At 38.5% G+C, this 12,761-nt stretch overlaps 1 protein-coding gene across 1 annotated transcript; it reads left to right on the top strand.

The window, feature by feature from the left end:
• aprt (adenine phosphoribosyltransferase) lies at window positions 1–11,797 on the top strand. The gene is made up of 5 exons (XM_062057771.1): window positions 1–181; window positions 4,937–5,040; window positions 5,729–5,862; window positions 7,476–7,554; window positions 11,205–11,797. Exons 1-5 carry the CDS (start codon window positions 69–71, stop codon window positions 11,342–11,344), a joined length of 570 nt encoding a protein of 189 aa, XP_061913755.1. The 5' UTR covers window positions 1–68; the 3' UTR covers window positions 11,345–11,797.
• Window positions 11,798–12,761: the final 964 nt, after the last annotated feature.

Raw genomic sequence — 12,761 nt, 5'->3', positions numbered from 1 at the left:
TTCTTCGCGCATGCGTGGACGGATTGGGTCTTCTGGTACCGATCGAATAGTAACAGTTACAACAACACATGCAAAACTCTACAAACTCTCAAATGGAAGGAAGTTCAGAATCTAAACTCCAGCTGCTTCGTAGCCGTATCCATGCGGTCCCAGACTTTCCGAAGAGGGGCATTTTATTCAGGTAATCTTGCTGTCAGACATATTTCTTCAGGATTTGCCACAACGAGTTTTCCGTCTATAAGTCAGAAAACTAGTAAATGTTTCATGTATCATTTTAATTGGTCAGTCCTTCCATGAATTATACGCAGCGTCGAAACATCTTTGTCCCCCCCCCCCCCCCCCCATAACTTCCCTAAACATTATGTTTTGAGCGGCGCTCATACGTGAACGTCTACTGTCTAATCCAGGGGTGTCCAAACTTTTTCCACTGAGGGCCGCACACTGAAAAATCAAAGCAAGCAAGGGCCATTTTGATATTTGTTATTTAAAAAAACAATTTAATATATGTATAAAAATATACATTTAGGCCTCCACTCAAGCTTGATCCCGGGGACCCCACAGGGTTTTGGTCAAAAAAATATAAAAAATGTGTCATTATTCAGTATTATTATTTTTATTATTATTCAAATTTTAAATCTCTAGATCAACATTAGGTCTGTCTGTCAATACAACGTTTTTAAAGATTAAAGTTGTATGCTCTTTTTGTCAAAGAAAACCCATTTTTTTAATGGAAAAAATACAAAATATGCAATATTTTCACCCAATTAAATTTTTAAGTGGAATATTTGAGATTATATAATAATTGGAGCCTTAAAAAGGTCAATAACTCATAACACCGTTGATTTTAATTCATTATTATTTTTTAAGCAATGACACTTAAAAACAAATCACACTAAAATTATTGGGGATCCAAAAGGGTCCTACACATTAAAGTGTTAAAAAATAAATTATAATTCTTTTTACTGTTTACTTTGAACACAATAATCTCTAGATCAACTTCAGATCTATCCGTCAATTATACATTTTATTGTTGTTTGTTTTTTGTTTGTTCGTTTTAGGCCCTTTAAAAAAAAAAACAGCTCAGTTTTTTGTATGGCAAACACAAAATATGCAACATTTTCCCCAAAAAATATCTCAAAGTGGAATATTTAATGTGACATAATTGGAGCCTTTAATAGGTCAATAATTCATAATGACATTGATTTTGATTCATTATTATTTTTTAAAGAAAGCGAAAGCCTGCATGGCAGCTTTGTGTTATTAGAGTAAACATTGCAACATTTTCTTGTTACATTTCACCTGCCTGCTCTTTTATACCACTTTTTATGTTTTTAATTTTTTTCAATAGTATTTTTAAAATGTGCCGTGGGGCCGTTAAAAAATGACCTGCGGGCCGCAAATGGCCGCACTTTGGACACCCCTGGTCTAATCAAAACTCACGTTTGTTTCGTGGGGAGAAAAGGTCAGAACAGCAACTTGTTACAAAATAGGCGACGTGAGCCCTGGGCCATCAATTCCTCGGTACCTTCCCCTTTGTGGTAAAACTTTCCAAAGGTAACAACAAATATACCGGTAGTTTGTTGTAAACGTATACACCCTTTGTAAAATCACTCGAATCCAAACGAATAACATAATTGACACATTTTTATACACATACACTTGTAAAGAACAAAATGTCATGGCTGTCTTGTGTTTCCAATAATTTCTACAACTCTTTATTTTTGTGTGATGGAGTGATTGGAGCACATACTTGTTGGTCACAAAAAACATTCATGGAGTTTGGTCCTTTTATGAATTAATTATGGGTCTACTGAAAATGGGACCAAATCTGCTCTGGTCTAAAGTATACATACAGCAATGTCAATATTTGGTTACATGTCCCTTGGCAAGTTTCACTGCAATAAGGCGCTTTTGGTAGCCATCCACAAGCTTCTGTTTAAATTTTTGACCACTCTTCTTGACAAAATTTGTGAAATTCAGCTAAATTTGTTGGTTTTCTGACATGGACTTGTTTCTTCAGCATTGTCCACAAAGTCAGGACTTTGGGAAGGCCATTCTAAAACCTTAATTCTACCCTGATTTAGCCATTCCTTGACCACTTTTGAGGTGTGTTTGGGGTCATTGTCTTGTTGGAACACCCAACTGCGCCCAAGACCCAACCTCCGGGCTGATGATTTTAGGTTGTCCTGAAGAATTTGGAGGTAATCCTCCTTTTTCATTGTCCCATTTACTCTCTGTAAAGCACCAGTTCCATTGGCAGCAAAACAGGCCCAGGGCATAATACTACCACCACCATGGTGTTCCTGGTATCACCTTTTCTCCTCCAAACATATTGCTGGGTATTGTGGCCAAACAGCTACATTTTTGTTTCATCTGACATCACATTTAGCTGACCTGCACGTATTTTGTCAAGAGGAGTGGTAAAAAATTCAACCAGAAGCTTGTGGATGGCAACCAAAAGCGCCTTATTGCAGTGAAACTTGGCAAGGGACATGTAACCAAATATTAACATTGCTGTATGTATACTTTTGACCCAGCAGATTTGGTCCCATTTTCAGTAGACCCATAATAAATTCATAAAAGAACCAAATTCATGACTGTTTTTTGTGACCAACAAGTATGTGCTCCTATCACTCAATTACAAAAAAATAAGAGTTGTATAACTTATTGGAAACTCAAGACAGCCATGACATTATGTTCTTTACAAGTGTATGTAAACTTTTGACCACGACTGTAAATGTTTTTTTCTTTTTCTATGCATTCTAAGTCGTAAAATCTAGCAGGTACAAAGGGGCTAACAATGTAGCGAATGGGAGTATGCTCAAAAAACATCCAAAAAGTGCCATCTATACTCTATATTTATATCGTGTGATATGAATATTAACCAAGTATTAGCAATAGATAGATAGATAGATATTCCTTTATTGATTCCTTCTGGAGAGTTCCCTCATAGTCAATCAATCAATCAATCAATGTTTATTTATATAGCCCTAAATCACAAGTGGGGCCCCTTAGGGAGGTTTTAGGGTGTGTTTGTTCACTTTTGTCTAAAAGCGCCAAATTTGGCTAAGGTGTAGCTCAGGGCATACTTAAATGATTTGGCTAGGGCGCCCGCGCCGGTGACCTTTGGGTTCGCCACAGCGGCTGATCCAATATGGCCACCACCTGAACACGCTTTTGCCTCTACATTTGAACCAGATGAGCTACAAAACCAAACTTGGTGTCTATTTCATGTTTTTTGACAATTAGAAATATGATGGAAAAATCATCTTTATGATTGGGTGTGTCTGGACACCTAATTAGCATATTTCCAAGATTTAATGCTATGTAAAAATTAGGTGTACCTTATCTTTTGATACTTTTGGCTAACTATTTTAGTTTTTTTGAGCATCAGAAACATACTGAACTGATCAGATGTATGATCATTTATTTATTAGAGCACTTTAATTTCCATATTAACAACATAGCCATTATATACCAAAATGTATTGCACATATATTTCAACACAGATAGAATGTAAAGCTACAGATATATTTCATTGTAACATTAGTAAAAGTAGAGAAAGTCAGTGTTACCCCCCTGTAATATAGGTCTCTGTTTCAACACAAACAGAAACCTAATAGAGAAAGCCAGTGTCCCCCCCCCGACCCCCTGTAAGATATGTTTCTGTTTCAAAAGAAACAGAAACCTAAAAGTAGAGAAAGTCAGTGTCCTCCCGCCCCCCTGTAAGATATGTTTCTGTTTCTGTTTCAACAGAAACAGAAACATATCTTACAGAGAAGGCTCCGACACTGTTATCCACACAGTGTGATAATAGTTTGGTCCCTCAACAGGCTACTGTTGTGTCTCCTGATTTCTCCTGATGTGAAAATCATACAGACACGTGGCTTGGCATTGTCTTGCTGAAATAAGCAGGGGCGTCCATGGTAACGTTGCTTGGATGGCAACATATGTTGCTCCAAAACCTGTATGTACCTTTCAGCATTAATGGCGCCTTCACAGATGTGAACGGCTCCTCTGTTATCACTTTTTGTATCATATTTGTACATATCGTATTTGCTGATGCTGTTCTGTTGTTGTGGTCTCGTTGTCTTATCCCCCTCTTGTCCCTAAAATTTCCCCTTCCGTCTTCCTTTTTTTCTTCTTTCTATCCCCTCCTCCTCCAGTCCGGCTGCGCCAAACTTTAATATGAATCCATTTAATAAAGTCAAATACAAATAAGGCAACAAGAGAAGTATTCCACACTTCTCCTTTGTAAAGTAGATCTGTACAGCAGTTATGGGCCTCGACATCAACAATATGATTTGCCTGAGTGGCTCGACAGAACAAAAAACAAAAAGAAAAAAAAAGGTATAATGATAAACCGCGGTAAAATTTCAGACGGTTAGTAATACTGTTTACATTTTTAATTATCGAAATGCTGTCATTTATCCATGCATTTTAGGCAACACTGTTTACATCCTGGAAACAAAGTCGCCGCATGCACACCATTGCCGTTTGGCTCGAGAAAACATGGCACAAAGCAACTACATGGACCTTGCTCCAGTACATGTTCCCTCGGAGTAAACAACGCTGTTTGCTTCGTTTTACTTTATTTCCCTAGCTTCACTTCCATAGCCTACAGTATCGGCGTGCGTTTAAGAGCGCATTGTGATTAGATGGCGACAAGTGTGGACTATATTGGAGACAGACACATTTGTCCCACACAAAAAGTGTACATCGGAAGAGAAAAATATTAGATGTTGCTTTCATTTTCTCAACACAGTCTCCTTCTCTCACCTGCTGTGACTGAGAGTTATAGTTTTTGTTTTGTAAAAGCTGCTGCAAATTCAGGAATTTTAAGCCGCAACATTCACAAAAAAGCTGACGAAATCCAAGAGGGACTAACAGATGTTACCATAAATGGAATAGAATGTAAATGTTGTGTTTTCTGCAGAGATATATGCCCCATCCTGAAGGATCCCACTGCTTTGACAGCCGTTATTGACCTGTTTGAAGAGCATGTGAAAAGCAATCACTGGGAGGCCGATCTGATTGTAGGTAAGAAACTTACAAACTTAATCTAATATGCCTCTTTTATAGGATTTAATTACAATATTAGGATGATAGATAGCATTGAACATTTTGGTCTTCGATCGATAAATCAGTTGAGAATTGTGCAAAGATAAGCCGTCAAAAAAAGCCAGAATAAAAAAACAAAACAATAGATTGTGAATAATAAGAACAATATTACATATATGAAAAATGTTGTAGAATAACATCTGTGAACTTTCACACAATAACTGCTTTAGAGCATTCACACAATATATACATACAAAGGGTGTCCATGGCGCTCAAAGCATTCAATGTTTGAGACTTTTTCAACACAACATGAATAGTGACCTTAATTTCTCTTATATGTTGGACTAGTTTTCATTAAACCCCTTAATAAGTTAGTAGCCACAAAAAAGTAAAGTCTGCAACCATCAGAAACTACAAAACAGTCAAAAATGCTGATGTAATGGTAGCAAAGAGATGCCATTTTAACTATGAGGCTCTTTATCCGTTGTCACCTGCTGATCTGACATCTTTGTGGAGTTGAGTAGATTTTCAGACCTCTACTTTTTACCTGTACTTGAGTAAGACTTCACAAAAGTGACTGTACTTTAAGTTATATTAGTACTCTTTCTACCCTCTGTCATTAATGTACCACTTGCGTGTTTGTGTCGGCATGTGTTTGACTGAATAGGTTTGGATGCTCGCGGTTTCCTATTTGGACCTCTTCTTGCTCAGCGTCTGGGAATTGGTTTTGTCATGATCAGGAAGAAAGGAAAACTGCCAGGAACTACTGTGTCTGTGGCCTATGATTTGGAGTATGGCAAGGTAAGAAGAAGAAACACACACCCCAAAAATTCAACAAACCTGTTCACACATAACATAACCTGCTCATTGAACTTTGTGGATATTATAAAAAAAACAGCCATTCGACAAAATAAACAATCTAAACCAGTGGTTCCCAACCACCGGTCCGTGGATCGATTGGTACTGGGCCGCACAAGAAAAAAAAAAAAAGAAAAAAAGTTTTTTGTTTTTTTTGAATTTATTTAAAAAAAAATAATTAAATCAACATAAAAAACACAAGATACACTTACAATTAATACACCAACCCAAAAAAAAACCCTCCCCCATTTACACTCATTTGCACAAAAGGGTTGTTTCTTTCCGTTATTAATATTTATGGTTCCTACATTATACCGTATTTTTCGGATTATAAATCGCTCCAGAGTATACGTTGCACCGGCCAAAAATGCATAATAAAGAAGGAAAAAAACATATACGTCGCATCCGGGTATAAGTCGCATTTTTGGGGGAAATTTATTTGATAAAATCCAACACCAAGAATAGACATTTGAAAGGCAATTTAAAATAAATAAAGAATAGTGAACAACAGGCTGAATAAGTGTACGCCATATGACGCATAAATAACCAATTGAGAACGTGCCTGGTATGTTAACGTAACATATTATGGTAAGAGTCATTCAAATAACTATAACATATAGAACATGCTATACGTTTACCAAACAATCTGTCACTCCTGATCTCTAAATCTGATGACATCTTCTTCCTCGTTGTCGCTCCTGGTATGCGCCGCTTCCTTTCTTTCTGCTGCTCGATCGCCGTTTTCTGCTGCATATTTCACTACGTCCAGCTTGTAATCTGCAGTATAGGATTTCCTTTTCGGTGCCATTTTTGTTCAGCCCTTCTCAGTTTTTATAAGTTACCGCCAATGTAGAAATGAGCCATTTTAATAGCTACGGACATAGTAGCAGTTAGCATCCCATGACCCACAATGCACTTCTGTCATGACCCGCCCCCGCCGAATTCTTATTAGTTGACGTGTGTGTGACGATTGCTGACATTTGTTTCGTCTCTTATGCGAATGAAATAAATATTATTTGATATTTTACGGTAATGTGTTAATAATTTCACACATAAGTCGCTCCGGAGTATATGTCGCACCCCCGGCCAAACAATGAAAAAAATTGCGACTTATAATCGGAAAAATACGGTATATCAATATAGATCAATACAGTCTGCAGGGATACAGTCCGTAAGCACACAGGATTGTATTTTTAATGACAAAAAATAAATAAAAAATTCACGTATGTATACGTACTGTATATACAGTACATACACTGCATGTTACTTTGAATGCAGTCCACTTTCGGCCCCCGGCCAAATTTTGGCCCTGAGCTTGACTATAAAGAAATAAAAGGCACAATAGTGCAGCTTAAGAGATAAATTGACAATAATCACTCTACAATAATAATTTGCTGTACTTGTCTTTTGATAGTTTAATGTCTTCGTATTGTATCTTATTTATTTATTTATTTATTATTAACAGTTTACCATTTTTGAAAAAGAAGTTTAAAAGTTTGCCTGAAGTTTTTCCAGCACTCTTCAAACTACATGATTTGTTCTACTGTTATCCAAAGGCAGAAGCAGAGATCCAGGAGGATGCAGTCGCTCCAGGGCAAAAGATTTTGATTCTGGATGACCTTCTGGCGACTGGAGGTATTAATGTTTTTATTTGTGTATATATTTTTTAATTTGTCAAGGTTTTTTTTTTTAATAGGAAAAAAAAGTCTGGTATTACATACAAAGTCAAAGCCCACGCTCAAGTTAATGAGCACTTTATAGTCAAGTGATATGTGATTTCTTCTGCCACATGTTCAATGAAAACTGCCACCTTGCACCATAAAAATAAAACTCCAAATAAGCCGCAAACTTCAGTAACTTTTGACATTCGACATACTGCCTCATCTGTGTGGATCAGCGAATCTTGTACATTACTTTTTGAGGCGAGATATTCTCACACCAGGGATGTGGCATTTGACTTTGCAATCATTTTTTTTTACTCCTAATTTCTACTATATTACCTTGCGTTTTCTCCTTACGTGGCTCAATTGCGGCACAGTGTGAGTATGCTAGCACAGAAACAAAGAGACTGTATGACTGGCAAGAGGATTTACTCCACTATGAAACAAATATGTCCAGGCCGGCCGTTATGACCTGTCATATCTCAAGCTTAACTCACAAGCCAATGGCTAAATTAGAGCCACTAATTAGGTACCTTATGATCTAATTAGCCGACTAATCGTAAGGATGGTCGATGACTAATCAACTATCAAAATAGTCATTGGTTGCATATGCTGTAGCATAATGAAGCCTTTAAAAGGGGCTGTACTTTTTTGGGATTGTTTCATATTTCTTTTTCCTTATTTAAATGGTAAATAATCGCTAATGTAGCGAGGGCGGTTTGCGTGTCACGACTACACTGTGTTGTGTTCTGGTGCGCGGTGATGATGACGAGGGACGCAGATGGGATTTTGCAACTGAGATTTATTCTTGCAGTGTAGTTTAATCACAAATGGAGACATGTGTTAGCTCTTTCACAGCCAAACAAGACTCTCAGGTTGAAAGCAGACTGACTCAACATGTTGAAATGTAACAGAGAAATTCAGTAAAAAATAAATGTTACTGACACAGTAACCTGATATGATTAAAATATAATACAAACTAATAATACAATGAAATATATTTCAACATAATGACACAATTCAATTGTATTGAATAACCAAAACATCATTAATTGAATAATATAAAACATTTAAGGGAGTAAGACATAATGAAGAGGGTCGCCGTTTCAAGAGCCAAAGGGCTCAAGGATCGGACATCAAAATGTGGATTTTCATTTCATGTTTCATATTGATTTCATATCGATCATTTTTTTTGTGATTGTTTAGACATGTTCGAGATTCATGTTAATGTTCCAAAATGTCTACCCTTTCTGTAATTCCACATTCTCTCTGTCTCTCTGTGTGTGTGCATGCGTGTCTTCATCCATTATCTTCCGGGCTCTGATTACTTTGTCTAGCTGCTCTTGGAGATCCCAAGGCGCTCCAAGGCCAGTTGATAAACCTCGATTCCTGGGTTTTCCCAGAGACCTCTTGCTAGTCGAACGAGCCCTGAACACCCCCCCCCTGGGGAGGCATCCGGGGGAACATTCTGACTAGATTCCACCAGTTCTTCCGGGATGACAAACTTTTCACCCTTAAAGTGAGAGCGCAGCCACCCAGCGGAGGAAAATTATTTGTCCTTTCTGTCGTTACTAGAGATGTAATGGCATTGTAAATACTGTAGTATTTCGGTTTCAAAATGCTAGCAATAATGCCCTGGTGTGGGACTGTATCAAACAAGATCTTTAAGTATTCCCATTAATGTGTTGTTGTTTTTTGGCGCTATAAATGGGCTGGTCTGAGAATCTCCTGTGATCCCTTGCGCAGAGCAGAGAACTTTCTGTGCAGTTTAAGTCATGAGTATAGAAATAGCAGGTATTCACTTTTGGCGTAAACCCTCATGTAGGAGGGCAAATAAGCCCCCAAAAAACCCAGTGCTCACCGCGACGTCTACAATAAGGAATACAGGTAATATGAAAAGTAGGATTGTACCTCAATGCGCCCGAGATAGGGCATCTGCCACCACATTGTGTGCAGAATCTTGAGAGTATAAGCTTGGAGCAGTGAAGCCTGGCGCGTTAGCCGCTGGTCAGGTGACTACAGGCTGCTGAGGAAGGTCAGAGGTTTAACACGGTTAAAAATCCAGAATCCACGTACACGTCAAAAAACGGACGAGCCAAGAAGAAGGCTATGGTCTTTTTCGCGATAACAGAGTAATTTAATTGATGTTTATGACATTTTTTTTTAGAAAAGAAACTGGTTTCCGAACCCCCACTTATATTTTTGTCAATGCCCTAAATAAGTCCAATTTCTCAAACAGTTTGGCTCTAAATAAGCCTCCGACAGCCCATGGAAACACCTCAATTCGATCGTGTTCGGTTTTCGAAAAGTCGGACTAACACACCTGGATTATGCGATTAGAAACCAGATCTCTATAGGGGGTGTGTGTGACCGGAGGGGACCCTTTGTATCGGGCATGCCCCAGTTTCAACGTGCGGGATACGACACGGAAGCAGATACCATTCAATAAAAACGTAGCAACAATTGTAATAAAGAGGAGATTGTTTATTTGCTTCACAAATTGAAACAACAGAATATTCTGCAGTGCATCGATTGTAGGAGAAAAGAAACAGATTTGCAACATGAAGTGATGGTCTCGGGTGAATGACAACAATGGACCTCAAGATCTCGTCATGGTATCTCTGTGCATTCAAAATGCCATCAATAAAATGCACTTGTGTTTGTTGTCCATAACATACCCATACTATAACCCCACCCCCACCATGGGCCACTCCATTCACAATGTTGACATCAGCAAACCGTTCTCCCACACACGCTTCGCTGTCTGCCATGTGCCCTGAACAGTGAAAACCAGGATTCATCCGTGAAGAGAATACCTCTCCATCGTGCCAGACGCCATTGAATATGAGCATTTGCCCAATCAAGTCTGTTTCGATGATGAACATGTGGATGAGCTTCCCTGAGACGGTCTCTCACAGTTTGTGCAGAAATTCTTAGGTTATGCAAACCAATTGTTGCAGCAGCTGTCCGGGTGGCTGGTCTCAGACGGTGCACCTGCTAGATGTGGAGCGTCTGGGCTGGTGTGGTTACATGTAGTCTGCTGTTGTGAGGCTGGTTGGATGTACTGCCAAATTCTCTGAAACGCCTTCGGAGACTGCTTATGGTAGAGAAATGAACATGCAATTCACGGGCAACAGCTCTAGTGGACATTCCTGCCGTCAGCATGCCAACTGCACGCTCCCTCAAAACTTTTGGTGTATAATAAAACTGCATATTTCAGAGTGGCCTTTTATCGCGGGCAGCCTAAGGCACACCTGTGCACTAATCATGCTGTTTAATCAGCATCTTGATATGGCACACCTGTGAGGTGGGATGGATTATCTTGGCAAAGATGAAATACTCACTAATACAGATTTATATAGATCTGTGAACAATATTTGAGGGGAATAGGTCTTTTGCGTATATAGTAAATGTTTTAGATCTTTGAATTCAACTCATGAAAAACGGGAGCAAAAACAAAAGTATTATGTATTATTATATATTATGTATATTTTTGTTCAGTGTATAAGGACACCATTTCTTACCACATCTCTTACGTTTTACATGAAGCTGAAAAATTAGCAAACTGCATTACTAAACAGATTGTATTTTGGTTTATAATTTTAGATTGTGTTTGTGCTTTAGGTACTCTGTTTGCAGCATGTGAGCTGATGAAGAAACGACGTGCAGAGGTTCAAGGCTGCTTGGTAGTTATTGAACTGACGGAGCTAAAAGGTATCGACCGGCTGAAACCACACAGGGTCGTCTCTCTGGTTCAGTACTGATCACAGGTGCGTGCCTGCCATTCCATGCCATTTCAAGCATACTTCACCGCACCAAAGTAAAAAAAAAGAAAAAGCCATATGGTTTTTAAAATGTTATTCAAAAGTAAAATGCTGCCCATTCCTTTGTTTGCAATGCACTGTGATTTCATATATTGTTTTATGCGCTAACTGAAACTGTTGTAAAGAATGTAGAGGATTGAATCAAAAGAAAGAGTGCATTAGCAATTGCTAAGATACATTTGATCAATTCTTAACATCAGTAGAAGAATGTTGCAAGTGTGCGGAGTACTGATTCCTTGAAACGCAGAGAATTAATCGCTTATACTGTTCGTAGCTAAGGCCTTTAACTGCAACTTGCCTATTCCACATGTCACTTAAAGTGTATTTTAGCAAGCTTGTAATAATGTCATCTACTGTATTCATTTTGTGTACACTTTAAATAAAAGACATGTAATCCTTCTTCTTTTTTTGGATTATTATTATTATTATTATTAAAAGCTTCTCCCGCTGTACAAAAGTTTATCTAGTAGCTCCCCCTGCTGTTGGGACGAAAAAAGTCATGCTTTTTTTGATTGAGACTTTTATTAGTAGGTTGCACAGTGAAGTACATATTCCGTACAATTGACCACTAAATGGTAACACCCGAATAAGTTTTTCAACTTGTTTAAGTCGGTGTCCACTTAAATTGATTCATGATACAGATATATACTATCATATATACTATCATCGTAATACAGTCATCACACAAGATAATCACAATGAATTATTTACATTATTTACAATCAGGGGTGTGGAGGGGGGTGGGGGGGGTAGGATATGGACATCAAGTAGTGGACATAGAGAGAGAGAGAGAGATCAGAAGGCATAAGAAAAAGTATCTGCATTTGATTGTTTACATTTGATTATTAGCAATCCGGGGAGGGTGTTAGTTTAGGGTTGTAGCTGCCTGGAGGTGAACTTTTATTGCGGTTTTGAAGGAGGATAGAGATGCCCTTTCTTTTATACCTGTTGGGAGCGCATTCCACATTGATGTGGCATAGAAAGAGAATGAGTTAAGACCTTTCTTAGTTTGGAATCTGGGTTTAACGTGGTTAGTGGAGCTCCCCCTTGGTGTTGTGGTTATGGCGGTCATTTACGTTAAGGGAGTAGTTTGACATGTACTTCGGTATCAGGGAGGTGTAGCGGATTTTATAGACTAGGCTCAGTGCAAGTTGTTTAACTCTGTCCTCCACCTTGAGCCAGCCCACTTTAGAGAAGTGGGTAGGAGTGAGGTGGGATCTGGGGTGGAGGTCTAGCAGTAACCTGACTAGCTTGTTCTGAGATGTTTGGAGTTTAGATTTGAGGGTTTTGGAGGTGCTAGGGTACCAGGAGGTGCATGCGTAATCGAAAAAGGGTTGAACGAGAGTTCCCGCCAGAA

Source organism: Entelurus aequoreus, linkage group LG09 (assembly GCF_033978785.1).
Source record: "Entelurus aequoreus isolate RoL-2023_Sb linkage group LG09, RoL_Eaeq_v1.1, whole genome shotgun sequence".
Classification (NCBI taxonomy): domain Eukaryota; kingdom Metazoa; phylum Chordata; class Actinopteri; order Syngnathiformes; family Syngnathidae; genus Entelurus; species Entelurus aequoreus.
Note: the sequence above shows the minus strand (reverse complement) of the source record. Positions and strands in the feature narration are given on the sequence as shown.